General features: G+C 42.6%; 1 protein-coding gene across 1 annotated transcript; it reads left to right on the top strand.

The window, feature by feature from the left end:
- Nucleotides 1-9,610: 9,610 nt before the first annotated feature.
- Nucleotides 9,611-13,482, top strand: SYPL1 (synaptophysin like 1). Its single transcript, XM_040596721.1, has 5 exons — nt 9,611-9,699; nt 10,416-10,535; nt 11,239-11,440; nt 12,307-12,495; nt 13,351-13,482. The coding sequence occupies exons 1-5, from the start codon at nt 9,611-9,613 to the stop codon at nt 13,480-13,482; spliced, it is 732 nt and encodes a 243-aa protein (XP_040452655.1).
- The last annotated feature ends 1,016 nt before the right edge of the window (nt 13,483-14,498 follow it).

Raw genomic sequence — 14,498 nt, 5'->3', positions numbered from 1 at the left:
CTTCAAGAAAAATAAATAATAAAAAAATAATTAATTCAGCTTAGTTGTACAATTAATTACACATAAACTTCTAATGAGATTTGGCTAGAAATGCAAACAATTTTTGTAGCAGCATTAGCTGCACAGCAGCATAGCAGCTGTAGTTCAGCATGTAGCATTGGTGCTGCATTTTATCCATCCATCTCATAAATGGACACATTTTAAAGCTTCTTTAATTCTGAGAGTCAGTACGCTCCAACAGGCCCTTTGCAACTGGTCTATAGACCTCAGCTGATCTTGAATCCAGTTCAGGAGTCTGATTCAGTACATTTTGGGGGCTCCCAAGGGATTTTGTCCTACCCTACATTTTCTGCTGGGAACCAAATTGTCCTGTTCTTTGTGTTCAGAACATTCCTGGGATGTCACCCCAAACTACCTCTTGCTTTGTGCCAACACAAGCTTTTGTGCATCCATTTGGTACAAAAAAAAAGAACTTACTCACGAGTTTATTTTTTGCCCTGATCAGTTCAAATGTGTGACAGTATAAACTTCCGCTGAAAACAGTGCAGCCATGGATGAAGTATGTTTATTCAACAGTCAGTGCCAACGAAGCAGCACATAAAGCACTAGAAAACAGAGTGGTAGGCTGAAGTCCAGTGGACAGATATTGCCAGAAAATGGGGTGGTATGGTCAAAACTGAACTTAGTTCTCAGACTGCTGTCAGAAAATGAAGAGAGGGGGAGAGGGAGGGGTTTTCTGATTTGTAGATTCATCAAAAAGTCAATTAATAATAGCATTACAGAGGTGTGTTTTCCATAGTGTACAGGTCACATGTAGTACTAAATGCTAAGCTTTCATGAGACCAATGTATATTCAGGGATCCTACTGATAACCCACACCAAGCTCAAGCGGTCTGGCTGCAGCACAAAGTATGTTCTACCACCTTTCCTCCATGATTTCCACTTTAACTCAGCATCTGTGGTATTCTTAATGTCTTCCCTTCATCCAATCAATTCTGGTGGGTTTCACAGATGACAAACATAAATTAATAATAATTTATTAAACGAATGATAAGCCCCTTATCCTGAAAATGGGTATTTCCACAGCGTGCACTATCACAACACGCCACTAGATGGTATAACAGGATTCTGTCTGCACAGTGCTGTAGCCACTCAGCGCTCCCAGATAAAACCCTTCCAGTAAGAAACTAAATTAATTCTGGTTGAAGATTCATAAGTCTAGAAAGTAATTTAGAGGTTTTATTTCAAGTGCATACATCATATTCTTCGTCCCTTACAGTTAATTGTTATGTTCCAGAAATGTCTTCAGCAATGACTTCCCAACGTGTATTTACAGAACAAGGCACATAACAGAATACTTACTGTAGAGGGCAAGTCCCGCAGCTACCTAGTTAAAACCTACAAAGCTATGAACTATGAAAATTAAGCCACAGGATTCGTTTGTGGATTTTGATCCCCCATGGAAATCACACTGCCTGGGAGACATGCAGTTACGAGAAACTATTTCTCTGAAGCATCCTTCAGAGGAGCTACTGCCTCTGTGGCAAGGACTGCCTTCCCTCTTGCCCTTTGGAAATGTACACAAAAATGTGGGGGGTAAGGGACATGACTGCCTGCCTTTCAATGGCTTCCACAGAGATCAAGGAGAGTGACAAGAATTTTTACACATGCAACAGTAGAAAATTGAAATTCAAGGCAGAAGGGTACTGATAAGCAACATAATAGTTCAGAAGTAACTGTCCTGCTATGAGTGAAATGTTTACCATTTATTTTAAAATTTTTTATATGGTGTCTCAGAGAAAATCTAACTTTTATTTTCCACAGACCTTAAAACCTGCTTGGATATGATAGAAGAATGGTACATGCAGTGAAATATGTCTCAAGAACTTTTAGTAGAGGGCAACATTAAACAGTGATTTCCAGCGCCTTGGAGAAAAAAGCAGAGGGGTGCCACAGAAATCAGGGAAAGGAACAACATCACTTGGCATTGTTATTAGAAAGCCAAAAGAGAAATAAATGGAATAATAAATATACTACCAGGTCTAAAGAGGGAATATCTATCTAAAACATCAGAGCACACAAGCAAATAAAATGATACAGATACTAGAAAACAAACAGATAGCTAACAGAATGGACAAAAAGTATGCAGCCTATTTACATCACAAGAAACTACCTGTAGACAGCTATTTGGCAGGTGAGATTTATTTAATACGGGAGGAAGAAAAGCATTTTCCCCACCTGCAGTTTCCAAAGTTATGACAGACCTACTGAATAGACAGCATTGTGGACAGAGTGGTCCCATGCAACGGTGTGTCCCCTGCCAGATAAGCATTAACTTAATCATCCACTCTTTCTCTATCTATAAACACAGAGCTCAGGACTTCCCTGAATTAATCCTTGTTTGGACTGTGTAGGGGATTAGGATGGGAAAAGAACATCATGTATCATCAAGGTTTTTTCCACTGCTATCACAAGCAACAATATTGCAAATACTCTAAACTCCCTCTTAAAACAACTTCCAGTGTTTGCCTTCTGCTGGAAGACATTTCCAGAATCTCAGACTTAGACTTTATGTTCAGCATAAATTATATTCTTTGATTATATGCAGTGATCCCTGTGGTAAAACAGTCTTTTAATATAAATCTCTGCCTTCCCTAGGTCTACTCCCTCATGAACTTCAAGTCAGCAGTAATACCTTCAGTTACCCTTCCTTTTGCTAAGCAAAATCACCCAAGTTCTTTCAGTCTGAGAAAATGAGCTCTCCGTGACCCTTAATCATCCAGGTAGTTTGAATTAATCTTTCACAAGCATTAGTAAATGAGACCACTGTGTAATGCTCCAGAGGAGGCTCACTCACTCCTTGCACAGGGGCAGTAGTGTTTTGCTGTCTCCATCGGAGACACATATCCCCAGGGCAGGCAGGAATCCCACTGGTCTCTCCCACAGTCTCGTCGAACACCATGAGGCCAGCTATATAAACCCACAGATTGTCCTTCTTTTTATTTTCCAAAGAATGGGATTCGGTAAACTGATAATTTTTTAATATTTAATATTTTTATATTATTAAGAATGTAATATTAATTAATGAAAGTATTTATTTTCACTTTAGAGCTATCAGTTACCTAGTTTCTAAATAAGTCTGTGTTTCACATCAGTTTCATATCCTTCTGGAGTCATCAAGTACCAGGTCAAACACCTTGTAGAACTTGGAAGCAGTTACAGTGACAATTATTATTGGCCCCAACCTTTGATCACCACTGGTTATTCATCAGCTAATCAGCAAAAACTAACTCCCACATGACTGTGTAGCTTGACATTAACTATATTGTTCTAATTTAATTCTCTATCAGTATGGTTCTGCATCAGTCAGCCCATATTTTTCTTAGGTATAGTGATAAATGGATAAGCCTATAATGCCATAACACCTGACATCTGGATCTTGACCACCAATTTAAAGATGACGGGCAATTATTGTTCATATTAAGACAGTTCCTTTACCAGCCCTGGCCAAACACGGCTGCTGAGTATTGACAGCAGATACAAAAGCTTTAGCGGATGTAACTCAACACTATCCTGAGCTCTGCTGGAGTGGAAAGGATTTATTACACAATTAGCGTATTGATACTTTGCTGCTTTTTCCCAAATACACAAAATAGTATTGCCCATTCCTGCATTTTTTTTTCCTTTTTATTGCCCCCCCCCCCCCCCCCCCCCCGGTTGATTTCCATCATTTATGTCTATTCACTTTGCTATAATGTCTTCCTTCTGCGTTTCAAAAATGCATTGCTGTTGTCTGCAGGGCTGTACATATACCGGTCCCTTGGTCCATTTGCTTTCTTATCACTTTTCTGCCATAGGCTGCCTCCTAATTTATATTCATTATTACCAAGTTCTCCCTGCTCCCATTTGTTACGTAATTTTTATACTTCTGTTGCTTTTTCCCTAAGCCAAACTGGTTTTCTAAGCAAAATAACTCTCTTTTTCTGTAGTGGGATATTTTTGTCCTCTTAAACAGTATACCTGCTTAAATTCTTCCTTGCAAAGATTTGATTCGGAATTGGTTTTAGCTTATGAAATTAGCCCTGTGGAAGTACTAGCTATATTTAAAGTGTTTGATATCACTTTGGAATGCCATCCACTAGCAAAAATGTTCCAAAATACTTTTAAACCCAGTGGAGACATAAGTTATATGGAGTGAAAAATTAAGAGCCTTTTCCAATTTTGCATTAATGAGCCCGCAGCTAGAACATTGTATATAGTTCAGAGTACACCCAAAGCAGACATCTAACAACTGAAAAGACTTGGGGAAGTAAAAAAAAAAAAAAAAAAATCAATCAGGGCTAAGAGCATTTTTGAAGAAAGTTTTAAATAGTGAAATAAATGCTTTTAACTGACTGACAAGTGGAAAAGGAGAGGAATCAAAGTGCCTATATGCATTTTTAGGGAGATACATTGCCTACAGGGTATAAGTAGAAGATGGGGAATAAGGAAGACAGAGAAAGAAAATACTGAAATATATTGGATGGGGGGCAAGGAGTTTCTTGGTTCATTTAAACTGAACCAAGTCTTTATATGCCACATGTATGGAACAGTTCTTGGGCATGAAGGATGTGGAGATGATGAGCAAATAGATATTCCATCTTCTATCTTGGTCTGTCCCTTTTTTGTATTCTTATTCTACTCCTTAAAGGCACTGGCTATGCAGGCAGCTAAGCTAATCAAGGTGGCTTGAACCCTCAGTATCGTACTGCTTGTCTGGACTGTGGAGGTTTTTTTGTGAGCTTCATGTAGTATATGGAGAGTAGGGGCATAGATATTCTCCCACAGGATATGTTTTCCTGGATTGGACACTGCTCATTTAAATCCGCGACAGACCCGTAGAAGATCAAAGGACATTTCACCAACTACTTTAGAGATACCACCATGAAACACAGCAAAAACACTGTCAGTTCCACAGACTCCCCCACTGGACTGATCCTGCAAGACATGCACAGCCCAAACTAAAGCACATTTTAGTTGTGCCATTGCAATATCCCCACAAAAGAGACACTAGAAGACTTGCACAGCTCTACTGCAGTCTTGTTCCCTAGTTTGCATCCACTGTTCAGCTCCATTGCATTTAAGAAGGATTAATTTCATCACCAAAATCACAGCTTACTGTTCTCCCCTTGTAACATATCTTATGAAGTCAAATCATAAATTCATTATAACTGAAGTAACTAACTTCATTGTCTTAAACCTTATCCTGGAGGTACTCGGGTACCATTTGCTAAGCATATCTAAAGCATGCCCAAGGCAACAGGATAAAGGCTCAGGCAGAATCAGCTCTGCGCCTGCCGTACTACAGGGCTGATAGCACCACAGAGCAATGCACTTGCAGGAGATGGAACTGTTTCAAGGCTGTGTCCAAGACCACACCAGAGCACACACAGGAAGCCCGAACGCTCACAGATCTTGTCACCTTCACTTGGAAATGCAAGGTGTCATCATTCTGCAGACTGGTGGTTTAGGCTCCTCTTACCACCTTGGGGGTTGCCATTCCTATGATACCCTGCTGCGATTTCCAACAGTATTGAGAGGTTGTAGCAGCCTCCTTTGAGGAGGGGCTGATCATTTTGATCTCATGCAAACTGCGTGAGAACATTAGACCCTTCTGCCAATGTTTTGCACACATCTGGGAGTGCTCTGCTCCATGACAAAACTAAGAAATACAACGTTTTAAAAATTAAATTTAGCATGTGCTTGATGATACCTGTATGCTCTGCTAGAGCCATGGGAGGCTTGAGCACTTGCAGAATGGCCCCATTCTGCCAAGGAAAGCTCCACAGGTATGCATGCATGTGCTCATACCCTTCAGTGCACTCTGTACCAAGTGTAGTTTGTACCCATAAATGCATATTATTGGAGATTTCCAGTGGACAGGTCAACTAGTCATGATTTCTAAATTAGTTACTAATCTGCAAGTTGATCTTAACAGCGAGCTCATACACTAACAACTACCTTAGTAGTGATGCTAGCAAGCTTGCAGTTACATCAGATTTAAAAGCTGTTTGCAGATACTGGGATTAATAGAATCAGTAATAATAATTAATTGTATTTTGAAGTATCAATGGTGTAATGTTTATGCAATAAAGAACCTATTTTATTAATTTTTAAGAGTTTTTATAACCCTTAAGGACTTGCATGTCAAAATTTGACAACTGGGGAATGACCATATTTTGTGTGTGCAGTCCATGGCACGCTCACAAGCACAAACAAGAACAAAGCAGAAGACACCAGTCAGGGAGGAGGCTGCCAGACTGGGCAGCAGCTGTATTTGTAACATAGCAGTGAAAGAAAAAGCCATCCTTTCCACAGATTTAAACTTGGACTACCTCCAGGAGCCCATAGCAGCAGGCAGATCTCAGCATCTCTCTTGCTTGTTGTCAAGCTAGGGTCAAAAATCCTCCTTGAACAGAGAGGCAAACTGCGTGAGAACATTAGACCCTTCTGCCAATGTTTTGCAGCAGTGCAGCCCCAGGCCGGCTGAAAGGCTGATGCTTTGCTACTGTTCTCGTATGTACTCCCCAACCTGGAAGCTTCCCTATGCATTCCCACCCTTGGCTGGCCTCCCATGACTTATTCACTGTAGTAACATCTGTCACAAAGCAAACTCAGCCAATATTGCCCACCAGCCTCCATATCCCTGACCATTCCTTCCTTATCTGTCAGTATCAAGTCCATAGAGCACCTCACCTCATCAGCTCTTCCATCACCTGTGCGAGTGAGCTATCACTGCAGCCTAGAAAACTCCTGGATTGCTTGTGCCCTGCTGCGTTGACCTTCCAGCAGGTGCTTAAAGTTCCTCTCGGGAACCAGAGCCACCTTCTGGTTATCTGAAGGTCTCCTCTACTTCTTCCTGATTAGGTAGCTTGTAGTAGACAGCCACAGTAGCATCACTCATGTTGTTCTGCCCTCTAACGCTAGCCCATAAACTCTCAGCTGGCTCCTCATTCACCATTTCTTCTGCTCTCTCACCCATCTTGGTTTGTCCCTCTTAAGGAGCCTTTATCCAACCATGGCAACACTCCGGTCACATGAACTATCCGATGCTGTCTCCATGACCCAAATGAGATTGTAGCCCTGCAATTACACACAGATCTCCAGTTCCTCCTGTCTATTCCCATGCTACATGTGTTACTATACAGGCACTTTAGACAGTCACTCTTTCATGCTGACTTCCCGGAAGAGAGAGCTTGCACCACCACATTGTTCTGTAGGCACTTCCTTACATGCGTACGTACACTTGGAGGGGAAGTTCTGCCCTGTTTTCTTTTTTTAAAGTCTCCCCTTCAAATCATGTCATCCTGCGCACTTTGCTTACCAAACCAGTCCACCACTTCCTCACTTAATGTGGGTCATCATCTCTTCCTCTGATGCCCAATCAATCACTCCGAGTTTAAAGCTCTCCTCAGCAGATTAGCCAGCCTGTTGGAAAAGATGCTTTTGCCCTACTTGGTCAAGTGGATCCCATCTTTTCATAATAATCTTGAGTTCTCAGAGAGGGTTCCATGGTGATAAAAGCTGAATCCCTGTTGTTGACACCAGCTGCGCAAATAATAATTGATCTGCAGGATCTTTTCACTTCTCCCCAAGCCCTTCTTCCTCACTGGAAAAACTGAGGAGAAAACCAGCTGGGCCCCCAAGACATTGACCACAACTCCAGAACAACACAGCAGTCATGCTTGAAATGTTCTGGGTCTCCCCTGGCAGTATTGTTGGTACTCACATGGAAGAGCAGCAGCAATTAATAGTTTGAAGCTTGTCTCTCACAGCATCCTGGATCCAAGTCCCTGGTGAGCAGCAAACCTCAGGCTCAGCTGGCACAGAAGCTTCATTGGAGAAAACTCCTCACCCTTTTTCTGCTACCAGGGTACTGACTCCATTCTATAGCTGCAGACCTACAGCTGCAGCCATCCTTCTGGTGCCAGGAGCCACAAGCTTCCAGCCTTCACCATCATGGGAGCCTCCGTTTCCTAGCCGCATGGGCACAGACTCCACCTGCCCCTCCTATAGGAATGTGGTGGATTCCATTTCCTGGAGTTGCAGGATCTCAGAGAAGATCCAGTTGATCCCTTTCTCATCATCTCTGATGCTGTGTAGGCTGCTGACCTCCTCACACAGCTCCTGGTGACACACACCTTTCACCTGTGCACGCATCCTGCAGGCAAGGAGCCTGTGTGCCATAGCCCCAGCAAGAGGCCCCAGGCACTCCTCTGCAGCCCCAGGACTGGGAGCTGTACCATCCCTCAGCAGCTCAGCCTGAGCCAAGGCCTCTGATGCACCAGGGACAGCTGATCCAGACAGTGCTGGGGACCGTGACCTGCAGCTCACCACCACCACTGAGCATGCATATGCTGCTCTGCAAAGGCCCGCTTCTGCACAAATGGCTGCACCTGCTAACTATACGCGGGAGCTGCACTCCAAGCCAGCTCTTCCATTGGCATACCCTCAACACCTGCTGTAAGGCTGCCTGAAGCCATGATAGGGCTCAGCTGGGACAAAACCTCCCAGCACCTTTTGGCCAGGAGCAGCTCATAGAGCTTGCCAGAAGCTGCTAGATCAGTTGGATCTAGCTAGAAGCAGCCACAGCCTCCCTTCCCAAGAGCAGCACCAGACTCCCTCATGTTCCTCAGTGGGTTCCCAGGAGTCCCCCTGCAATCCCAGAAGAAGCTTTTAGAAGATCTTGAAGCAAAGCCAGGAAACTGTGCTGTCCAGTCAGGGCAGAGGGCGGTGGGCAGCCCCTCACACAGGCCTCAAATCTTCTTCAGCATGAGTTTTAGCTCTTCGGTTTCACTGAAGGTTAATGTATGAACAATAGAGCACAATCACAAAAACTATTTAAAGCTTAAAAAAATAAATGATGATGATGACATTTCAGCAAACTTCCACTGTGCGTGAATTGTCAATTTGCTGGGAAAATCACTAAGCCCAAAGCCAAGGTATGGCACAGGCGATGCTCTGAAGAGTGCCAGCCTCTGCTGCCAGCCTCTGCTGCTGTCCCTCCTGTGAGGCTTGGCCACGGGGACATGCAGCCCCCACAGCCAGCCCTCGCTGCAGCCCCGCAGCCCCTCAGCCTGCCGGGGGAGGAGGGGCATCCCACTGCTGCCTTGTGCCACAAAATGGCTGACACCGCTTCTTCCTGTGACAGGTACCACTCTGCTTCCCCACCCACAGACAAGTCCTCGGTGGCAGTAGCCCCCCCAGCCAGCCGTGACTGCAGCCCCTCAGCCCCCACAGCCAGCCCTCATCGCAGCCCCGCAGCCCCTCACCCCGCTGGGGGAGGAGGAGCGTCCCACACATTTGCTGCCTCATGCCACAAAATGGCTGACGCCGTTCCTTCCTTGACAGTACTGCACCACTTCCCCCACGCACAGACAAGGTCCTCGGTGGCAGTAGAGCCCACCCTGCACTGAAGAGCCCCAGATGAGGTCACGGAGGGTAGGCCAGCTCCTCTGCGAGATGAGCGGGTATGGCAGGGCAGAGCACAGCAACCAGCCCTACAGGGAGGTGGCTGTGGAGGGGCAGGTGGTGGTGTGAGTCCTTGCTGGCTGCTTTGGTGTCTCCCAGGATGGATGGCTTGAGGCTGGACTTTGGCTTGCTGCTGGAGCCTTTGGGCTTTATTAAAGTCCTCGAGTGGGTGAGTAGGGGTGGGGAGGTGTGAGGGGGACTTTGTTCTCTTTGTGGGGTTGTTTCTTCCCCTTTGCTAGGCCTGGCTTTGCTCTGTGCCTCAGTTGGGTAAGCCTGGAGAGGTGTGTGCTAATGGGCTGCCTGCCCCCTGCCCGGTGTTGCTGATGGTGGGTGTTCAACACCAGACTGCTCTTCAGCCAAGCCCTCTGACAGGGAGGGAGAAAACAGTTCTGTGGATACATAAAATCTATGTTAGTTACAAGTCTGTCATACGGACTTGTGCTGTTGTGTGTTGTGATTGTTGGGGGTTTAGGGTTTTGCTAGGGAACAAAGGGAAAACAAGAGCTAGAGGGTCAAGCTGGTATGGATTACTCTGAGCATGTACCTTCTAGCTACTCCAATCTGCAGTCGTAGATGTTTGGGACTCCTAAAAATACTTCTCTTACCCACCACAAGAGGTACTGTGCTGGCTTTTAGTATTAAAAAACAAACAAAAACTGCTGCATTAGAGCTAAGAAGTATAAACAAGAAGAACTTTCAAATGGGCTCTTGCTAGAGGTATTGCTCATGTTTGTGGATTATAGAAACTCAATGTTTTCATTAGTTCTTGACATCACTTCATACTTCAGCATTGCTAACTCTGTCCCCATTTCTTGCCCTCTTTAGCTGTTTCAGCTAAATATTGAGTTTATTTCCTTTGAGCTCTAGTGGTGTGGACTAACATGTCTGTGTATCAATTCCTATAGATTTTTTTCCATCTTTACTTTTGCCACGTGTGGAGGCTTTCAAGGTGAAACTACCCTTCTAGTTTCCTGCAAAGATGTGGTAAACAAAACAGTTACAGCTGCTTTTGCTTATCCATTCAGGTGAGTATGAGCTCTTCAGTTGTCACTCGTATGCTAATTATTTATCATTCAGTCATTCCCCATCTGTCTCCCTATGAATATGTACCTACTGTATATATCTGAATGAATGTGTGAAACCTTTGATTTGCTCTGTAGTAGCAATAAATAAATATTTAGTCATAATTGTTCAGAGCATTGTAGTTGTCAGTGCCCTATAGAAAGAAGTAGGTAGAAATGGCAATAGGCTGTATTACTGCTTTGTATTGTTCCACCTTAAGCTCCATTATAGCAGTGCATGAATGCTACAGAAGGTAATTAATAAGCAAAGCAGCACAATTAATTGTAACAGCCTATTTCTTCATCAATTTTTAGCTGCTTTGGAAGCCCTAATAAGATTATTTTGGATGTGCAGTTATCATATTTTTGTTCAAAGATGGACTAGACAATACTCCTCCATCTGACACACACACACCCCCCCCCCCCCCAAGCCTCAGGGCTATTTAGCCACTTAGCGGGAACGAGCTACACCTGCACATCGTCCATGTCAATCAACCCACTGCCTTCATTCCTCTACATATAGCTGATACCTTCTACAAATATAAATTGCCTTTTGGACTACACTTACTCAACTAGAATGCTGAAGCATTGTTATTGGAAGTATGACTGTATGAAGTTTCCCCTATGTAGTAAACTCTTAACTACATGAAGGATGTAATCTTTGCAGGTTGAATACTGTTGTATTTAGTGCACCAGACCCAAAATGTTGTGGTGGTACTTGGACTGATGTCTATCTCAAGGGCAACTTCTCTTATGCACAATTCTTTGTTACACTTGCAGTGTTGGTATTCCTCTACTGCATTGCTGCACTTGTGGTATATATTGGATATAAGCATGTGTATCGGCAAAATAACAAGCTTCCGCTAGCTGTAAGTAATACTAAGGTATCTTGATGTTTTGGCTTTGAAACCAGAAAGAGATGAGAAACACTGTTAATACAAGAATATTTGAATAACTTATGAATATTCAGTAGTTCCAAAGGCTAGATGGAGTGTGAACACAACTATCTCAGTCTAGTCACTACAGCACTCAAGCAGAAAAGGGGACCCAAAGCCCTTGAACATCCATGGCATCGTACCATATGCAGTTATTGGAGCAGAGTGGAATGAAGTTCCACCTCCTCAGGCAAACGGTGTCTTCAACACAACTTTTCTTTTGTATTATGAATTTAAATATAGAATTGTTCCATAGGCAGAACCTCCTCTGTTAGTCTCTGGGAATTTTCCCTGTGTAGAGCACCTGCTGTGCAGACACAATTGGCAGAGGGAAATAGTTATCTTGTACATTTTAGTCACCTTAAAGCCCTGATCCTCGAATGAGAAATTTCAGAGGGTGCCCAGAAACAGACCTAGTGAGCAGATTGAAATCCTCTGTCCTATCTCCTCTACCACCCCCACTTTACTAAACTTTGACTTAAATTTTTGTAACATAAGTTAATATAAATTCATATAATCAGAAATTAGTTTCTAAAATAAGATGCCTAGCACTTGATTTCTTACTAAGTGTAAAATTGCTTATGCTTGATAGGTGCAAAAGGCATACAGTTTTGTAGCTGATTATCAACACAGAATATAACTTGTGTTGTAATTACAACATGGTTAACAGCTAAATTTGCTTGTGGTCAGTAACCCTGATGCAGTTATTTCAGAGATATAATTGATATTGTCTCTGCCTTGCTCTCTTATGTTACATTCAAGCAAAAATTTTTCACCTAATAATGAGTATTCTTCCGCAGGACTTCACTATCACTGTCATAACAGCCTTTCTGTGGCTCTTCAGTACCTTTGCTTGGGCAAAGGCACTTGCTGACATCAAAATGTCCACAGGGGCCAGCATTATTCCAGGAATTGAATCTTGCAAAGCACTAGGAACAACTTGTCGTTTTGCTTCTGTGACCAGCATGGGAACTCTGAATGTGTCTGTGGTATGTATGCCTTCTGCCATATGGGTACAGTAAACATGTAGAAAATAGCCAATGGCACCTGAGAGCCCTGTTCTACTGATTGCATGCGTTGCTTTATGTGTTAAGATTGGTTTATGGGTTATCAGTCATTCAGGCCCATTAATGCTGTGGTAAAACACTGACCAGACTTATTTTTCAGAAGGAAATAACTTCTTCAAAGAAATTAAGAGAAAGAACTTGTAGGATCTGTCCCTAGAACTCTTAGATGCAGCATTTCCAGACATATTTGAGTCTGTTATTTCTGACTGTATGCAAAATAAAATATTGCTGAGCCACCCAAGTGGTTTGACTGATATAAGTAAGGAGGAAACACTATGCTTCCTGCTTTGTCTTTTGGTGTTGAACCTAGCTTTTTAGTCAGCTGTGAGCACTTCTACACATCAAACGGAAGCTCCTTGTAATACAATGATATAAAGCTCATGTTCACAGGAAGAACTCCTCACGGCAGGGCAAATGAGGCTTATTGTATGATCTTCCTAGTGATTCCTGCTTTTCAAAACTCTGGCTGTTATTCGTTGGCCCGGTAGTAGTTAATCACATGCTCTGGATGTACATATGCAGACATGCCAAGTGACTGAAAAGAGCTTGTCTAATTCCATACCAAGGATAGAGTATGATGACTATCTGACTTCCAAAGAAGTCCATTTAAATGTCTTGTAATACTCTAAAGCACGTGGGAATGTCTTTCCAAATCAAAGGGGTGCTAAAGATAGCAATTTTTTCTGGTTTGCCTTGAGGTCATATTCTGTCTTTTTAAAAAACAAACAAACAAACAAACAAAAACAACTTAATCTCACATTTTTTCTTAACCTACAGGTGTTTGGCTTCCTTAATACGGTTTTATGGGTAGTAAATATTTGGGTTATGTACAAGGACAACAACCTGCACAACCAATCAAACAGAATTTCTCGAAGTCAAGGAACATATCCAGCTCAAACAGGAGTATAAAACCAAGGAGATAATTTGAAGGGCTTCAACTTTTACGTCATGCTGCCACAGAGCATGGAGCCATTATGATTTATTTCAATAATAACTAATAATACTTTGAATAAACTTCTGTTTTCTATGACGGTTTGACATAAGGTCTTGGATAATCCAAGTGTTTAATTACCTTGAAATATATTATGCCTTTTGAAATTTTGCAGCTTTTTATTACAGTTCTTGATGAGCAAAATGTTGAAGCAATCTGGATGCTGACCCTTCCAGGTTCTTAAATTAGCCTCATAGGAGGGATGGGTGAGAAGCAACTGCATCTGGGTTAGAACTAAAGAAGTTGCAATAATAACAAGCCTTGGCTGAAAAACAAAAAATAAATGCAGCTAGGGCATGTGAAAAAGCAGTTCAGCTTCTTTCTATCACTGATACCTTGCAAGAGCCATCAGAGTTGAACTCGTAGCTCTGTCAGCATTTTAGCCACCACATGTAGGTTTCTGGATATTCCATTCAGATTATTGTATCAAATCTGCTGACAAGCCTGTCTGGAAGGACATTACTTCTGTGTTTAATATGCTGTTACAATGGCTTGGGACAATTTCTGAACAAGAAGGTAGCTTATAGTTCCACTGTAAGCTTGTTTAACAGAGTTGAGCGTGTATATGTGTGCAATAGACGACTTGAAAACTTGGAGAGAGGGAAAAAAGTAACGTATGGCCTAAAACTCATGCAAGTACTGTAGAAATCAAAGCTGATATATTCTAAATGCTAGTGTCTGGGCTTCTCACATTCCTTGTGAGGTGCATGAACAATGCTTCTGTGTGAAAGTACGTAACTGGAGATATCTTAATATAACTGTCTTCATTTATGTTGTTCAGCTTATTCAGTAGGAGCGGTATTTGGCTTTTGTCACGTGGACTTCTTTATTAAGATATCTGACTCTGAATTGCAAAAAAAAAACCAAGCTGTTGGGTGTTTTTTGATCTAAACTGTGATGACAATAGACTTAAGTGTACATATAACAAATCCTA

Source organism: Falco naumanni, chromosome 5, assembly GCF_017639655.2.
Source record: "Falco naumanni isolate bFalNau1 chromosome 5, bFalNau1.pat, whole genome shotgun sequence".
NCBI classification, from domain to species: domain Eukaryota; kingdom Metazoa; phylum Chordata; class Aves; order Falconiformes; family Falconidae; genus Falco; species Falco naumanni.
Note: the sequence above shows the minus strand (reverse complement) of the source record. Positions and strands in the feature narration are given on the sequence as shown.

What these genes read in the sequence shown, in the direction of transcription:
- SYPL1 (XM_040596721.1), top strand. Translation starts at nt 9,611, where the DNA reads ATGGATGGCTTGAGGCTGGACTTTGGCTTGCTGCTGGAGCCTTTGGGC. An exon ending in ATAACAAGCTTCCGCTAGCT is followed by an intron (nt 11,441 to 12,306) that starts GTAAGTAATACT and finishes ATTCTTCCGCAG; the next exon opens with GACTTCACTATCACTGTCAT. An exon ending in GAACTCTGAATGTGTCTGTG is followed by an intron (nt 12,496 to 13,350) that starts GTATGTATGCCT and finishes CTTAACCTACAG; the next exon opens with GTGTTTGGCTTCCTTAATAC.